The 6148-nt window shown below is 38.7% G+C and overlaps 1 protein-coding gene across 1 annotated transcript; it reads right to left on the bottom strand.

Moving 5' to 3' along the window:
- Positions 1-1166: 1166 nt before the first annotated feature.
- On the bottom strand, positions 1167-5764 carry DUSP19 (dual specificity phosphatase 19; the record flags this gene model as incomplete). Its single annotated transcript, XM_009576886.1, has 2 exons — positions 1167-1388; positions 5612-5764. Coding segments are annotated over 2 exons (375 nt in total), but the record flags the coding sequence as incomplete, so codon positions are not given.
- Positions 5765-6148: the final 384 nt, after the last annotated feature.

Here is a 6148-nt window from a genome sequence, read left to right as displayed (position 1 = left end):
GCCGGATGCGGGGGGTAACCCTGACCTTGCTCTCGCGGTCAGCGTGAGCAACCGACGCTCGGCACGACACGGTGTAGTTCAGGCGCAGCGACGTGCTGCCGTTCCGACTAGCGGTACGGGAGAGAGAATACCCTATCGGTTCTTGAAACCAAACCTTTCACATCACTTGAGCACAACATTTACCCGAACAGGGTGTTCTTTTTATTTTATTGTATGTTAATATATCAAGCCATTTAGAACTGGCATGAAGGCCACAAAAATACTATTAAAATCTTCTACAGGTTTTGTTTTTTTTTTAAACATGCCATCTTAAGACAGTAATTCCAGCCCGAGATCTGTCAGGAGGGTCAAAGTTACCTATCCTGTGATGTCTGTTCTTTACACGTGACGCGGAATGGAGTGAGGGGACAGCAAATGGGGACCGAATGCAAAGAAACGGCAGTAGCAGTCAGTCAGGGATAGGTTGTTAGAAACATTTTTCGTATCTTCACCAAAATGATCTACAAAAAAACTCTGGTAGCCTGGTTCCAGCACTTTGAAAACATCTTGTTAATGCACTTGAACTCACTACGTGATGAGAAAGAGTAAAAAGACATGAAGCATTAAAGCGTCCTACGCATTTTGAGCATCCTCAGAAGACCATCTGTTTTAATTTCCAAAAATATTTAATGGCTGGCTAGACCACAAAATTCAATAAAATCCTCTTTAGTTGCAATATAAATTTAAAATCCAATATCAAGGTACTTTATTATATGAACATTTTATTACCTAGATTTTACAACCAACTAGAATGCACAGGTTTGGTTTACTATTAAAGTAAACAGGGCAACTTATCTCAGTTATTTCCTTTCTCTATTGCCTGCATTTTCTGATGGTTCAATAAAAAAAACATCATTCTGTTTTTTTCTAATATTTCAAGGAAAATTGAACTTTATCTTTTTATTAGCACTCTAGGAAGAGCTTGTTCTTGGGCAAAATAATCTCTGAAGTCAGAGGAATACCATGTGGCCTTTACATGCTGAAAAAAAGGGGGTCAAAGGAGGGTAAGAAAAAAAATATGTAGAGACTTTAAAATGCACATGTGAAAGGGGACTGCAAAATGACAAAGTACATACAACATCTGTTACTGTAGAGTCAAAATGGATTGTTTCACTTCTCCCTTTTGATCAGTCGTGATCATTTATGCTTCCATTTGCCTTTATATTCTCTTCTTGGTACTTGTGAAGCTGCTCCATGAAGCCAGGATTTGGACAAGCCGCAGGCCTTGCGTTTTTCACCAAGGAAAAGGCTCTAGCAAAACTCAGTCCTTCTGAATTCATTAGAAAACCGATGACTACTGCCGCTGCACGGGAGACTCCTGCATTACAGTGGACCAGTACCACACCACCCTTCAAGAAACAAATGAAACATAAGTTGGGATATTCATTAAGTAGGTAGCAACAAGTATTAGAAACTTTACACAAAAATCTATTAAGACTTATTAAAAGCTCCCTGCTGAGCTCAAAGCAAATATTTACACATTTAAGTAACTCCAAACACAGATATATAAGCCCCAAATTGAGTATTTTTCTAACCAAAGCCACTTGATAATTATCAAATACTTCAAACCTAATTCATACCTTAGAACTAAAAAACACTCCTCTGTCCCTTTCCCCAAGACCTTGGGGAGCCCCCTGACATAAAAACCAAATCACAGATGGCGGGGATACTAAGATAGCTGATCTAACTGGGTGCCAATTTTAAAGTAGATTTCATTTGCAATATGGAAAGGAACTTGACTGTATCTTGTTACCAGGTTAAAAACATAGCAAGGCAGCAAACAGCTAGGCACAGGGGCAGATCTTAGAACATCTTGTAGTTTCAGTCGCACGCTTCTTGCGTACTCTGGAGTTCCTCAGTGAAGATTCTGGGTAAGCAGGATTGTGCACAGGAACAGAAAAATCAGAAAAGATATCGTGTGATTTGCAACAAATCTCTACCTCTCCATCACACCGCTGGTACAACTGTAGCTGGTACAACTAAGGTCCCTTAACTGGGGGACTAAGGTGCAAAAGCCAAAACTACTGAATCTCCCATAAATTCACAGATGTTTCTCCTGGGGTTTAAATTCAGGCTTATCCTGAATTATCTATAAAACTAATGTTATTATCCTACTTAAAACATTTCCCACACAATCTTTGAGACACCTGAATGACTCTTTAAAAAGATGCTGCAAGTTTCATTAAGAAATAACGGGTGTGATTTAACAAAAAGACTAGACAATCCAGTATGGCTGAGGTGACGTTTGCAAGGCCCGGGCTTCACGATGTTGTCATGTTTATACGTCAGACTACGACCTGGAAAAGGTTCGGTCCAAACTGCCTGCCAAATGCCACTTTCACAAAAAACAACCCCCAAACCCCTAGCATCTCCATATTCTGAATAAAGACACTGAAACATGACACAATGTGCTCAGATACTTGAGGCTAAACAAATGGGTTTAGATATAAACAGCCTGCTCTGTCTGCCCTCAACAGGCACAAATTATTCAATGGACATTTTACCCAGAGGAAAAAAAGACCTTATAACCACCAGGGTTCCTTTTCAGGAACTTGATGGCGTATGTTACAGACCTGGCAGTTGCAATTATCTGGTATATTAATAAACACACGGAGCAGAAAATGGTTCCTGCTCCAAAAATCTTCCAGTTTAAATAATAAGACAAAGAAGTATGAAACTGAGTGTTATCATCCTTGTTGAAGAAATGCCAAGCTGAGACTAGAAGAATGACTTGCTCAAGTTAACAGAATAGTATTATGGCAGAGCTAGGAACCGAATCTAAGCTCCTGCATCCCAGCACAATGAGTCACAATACCACCGTTCTTTGCAATGGAAATCACATCCCCTTTGCACTGCCTGCTGGAAATTGTAATCTTCGTTCCCTTTCTCACATTCACAGGGGCATGCTTCCTGATCACACAGACTACAGCAGAGTGCAAAGCAGACTTGTACCTGTATTTCAGCTACCTGGGGAAGTGCCAGTGGTGACCTGTAAATCCATTATCTCCTTTATAAATAATAATGACATTAAAAATGATACTTATGCCACTGCTAATAAAGCAATTGCTGAAGCTTATCCACTGTAGATCTGGAGTGGTTTTTACTGATTTAATGGGAGTTATTTCAGACATAACATACCATAATCAAGATCAGTATCTAGGAGTGGCACTGAGGGTAAAAAAAAAAGCATTGAAAATGATCCTTTTTTTTTTTTTTTCCTTTGTACAGTTCATGCTTTATTTTCCTCTTTCACATTTCTTTTAAGTTTTGGGGTTTTTTTAATGACTGTTCTGTTGTACCTTGCCAAAAATTATATAGTAATATCCACGGAACAGACCTGAAAATTACTGAACATGAATGAACATGGGCAATAACATTAAACCAAATTTAATACTGAGAACATTTATCTTCCTTGCTAAACCCCATTGTTTCTTTATACAAAGATGAATTTGGCATGTAATTCTTAACTAATTTTGTATTAGATATGAATACAGAATAAAAGTGAGAAACAGATTGCAGATATGAAATTAATCTCTATTTACCAAGAACTCCTTGCTCTGATCCTGACAGCCTAACCTTTGCCTACCCAGAAATGGTCCATGGTCTTGCAAGAACCTCTTAAGATTCAAAGACCAACTTGTTTTTTTTAAAGTTTTTATACAGAGGGAAGCAAAATCACCTTCCACCAAGAGAAAAGGTGATCATAAGGTGGTTAATACACAGTGGGCAAAAAGCCTCACCGAGGAAAGAAATGAAAAAGAAGCATAAAGCTTTTGGTGAAGAGCCATGGGCTAATGTAGTTCCTTAGGGATCCGCTTTACTTTGCAGTGGTGCCAGGGCTTTTTCTTTAGGAGTTACAGAGGGAGCAATAAGGAGGGATGTTCATGAATGAGCTAAGATTTCCTCCCTGGAAAGCCAAGATTTTAGAGGTTTTATAATCAGATATTAAACAGAAAAATTTAAAAAAATCCCTCATTCACAGCACTATGATCACCTAACATGTCATGGAAAATATGCTTGCCAATGTGGAGCCGAGAAGAAAAGGTGAGCTCTGATCAGTATCAGAATTTGTACCATGGTGTCTGCAGACTCGAGCAGTTAGTTTTAGGGAAGTCAGTCCTGTTACAAGTACTGACTGGCAGTGACTTACTGAACAGTGCAGGCTTTACTTGTGTTCTCAAACTCAAGTGCTCTCATACTCCTTCATCTAGTTAACCACGTTCTAGTAATCATTTCTCATATATCACGCTCTGTCACGAGTGAACATCTCTCCCTCCTCCACGTTAAGGAGACGAAACAGTAGTGTCTCTTTGTGATTCCTTAAACAGAAGAGCACTTCATGATACAAGTTATCATAAGCTCTTTTAACACTACTTTGACAAAGCAAATAAAGTGATTCAAACCACCCAGAGATCTATCTCCGCATACTACTATCACACGCTTCATGAACTGATCCTGGAGAACACCTGTTCCATCAATTACCTGCTCTTTTACCCAACTTTCCCATTAAAAAACTATTAATATTGCTGTGAAGTTTTCAGGAAAACAAAATAGTAATTGGAACATAAACACCAGAGGCAGAAAGCCACACTGCAGTTATGAACGGCAAGTCTCGTTTAGAAATGAAGTGGAAACCGTAACTAGAAACCTTGAAAAGGTCATTAAGTGACAATGTGTATCACATAGCTCGTAAATGATAAATGAGAGAAGGAAAGAACATTGTGTGACACAAAGAAAGCCGGGGCAAGACTACCTTCTTTTATCCCAATCTACATAAATAATGAATATGGTAGATATGGTGGAATAACGTGCAGTAAGGTTTGGTTGTCAAGTCACAGTGTTGATACCAAAGAAATGGTTGTCAGGAATTACAGACTAAGCCCGAATTTAACAAATAGGGGTCAGGGCTGCCAAGCAACCCCAGAAGGAGTCCCTTCACCCCATTCCTATGTCATGTCTTTTTCAGCATTTTGTTAGCAGTTAAAAATCACTGGTTGGCTCCAAGACCACTAACACATTCTCTGACAGTCTTGGTACATAATTGCACGTGGATTCATAGCTCAACGTGTTGCCTCTTCAACGGATGATCAAGGAAAAGCACAAGGATGGTGGATGGCTGCTGACAAACCACGCAGATCTGGAAAAGCCCTGTTAGGCTTGCTTCTAATCCAAAACAACATCCCCAATGGATAAATTATAGAAAGTAAAGTTTCTCCTTTTCCCTCTGTCAGATGTAGTGACTTGGACTTACGATGGGATTTCTTTATCTAAAGTCAGCCACCAGTCCAACTGTATTAAAAAACATTTCTCTAAAACATGCAAGGTGGTCATTCTGAAGAAACAATACTGGAGGGAATGGGGATTAACAGCGGTGCCATGTCTCTAGGAATGCCTAGAAATTGCTTGGATTCTCTATTTAAAATTTTAAAAGGCAATGGCAAAACTGTTCATTTGGTACCATACTTTCTTTTGACAAAAGAAGCTGCTTTAGATTTTAAATAGTGTAATAAATATAATAAATAATCTAAACAGGATAACTACTAACATTAATTATTGAATTGATATACCGTACCTGGATCTTGGCTTTCTCAATAAACTCAAAACATTCTGGGAAATAGGAGGTAATATCAGTTTCTGGGAGGTCCAGAATAGAAATGGTCTTGTATATAAAGTCATCGAGGAAGGCATTTTGGACTCCGTATGCCACATTTAGAACATGAGTAACCTAAGTCCAAAAAAAAAAAAAAAAAAAAAAAGAAAAAGGCATTTTCTGAAGACAGCAAGCAAAATGAGCAGTAGCAAAGGTGAATTATTCTTCAGGCATACATAGACTGTACCTTACACAACTGCAATGTTCAATTTTACATACATACGCTGTCTATGGTATGCGTTTCTCCAAGCAAAGTTTTAATGTGTGTTAAAATATATTGTGATAAATTTCAGTTTCCTTGTTTTTTTGAGAGGAAATGAAAAGACCTGTGCTCAACCAAAGACAGACTAAAGTAAGGATTTTCAACAGAAGAGGGAGTTATCAGCGCACAGATGGAAAATAAAAGAGAACGCAATAGGAATGAGAGCACAGACCACCCAACAATCCCCCAAATGTCAA

This window comes from Fulmarus glacialis, unplaced genomic scaffold, assembly GCF_000690835.1.
Source record: "Fulmarus glacialis isolate BGI_N327 unplaced genomic scaffold, ASM69083v1 Scaffold49674, whole genome shotgun sequence".
Taxonomy (NCBI): Eukaryota; Metazoa; Chordata; class Aves; order Procellariiformes; family Procellariidae; genus Fulmarus; species Fulmarus glacialis.
This window is presented reverse-complemented; position numbering and strand designations above follow the sequence as displayed.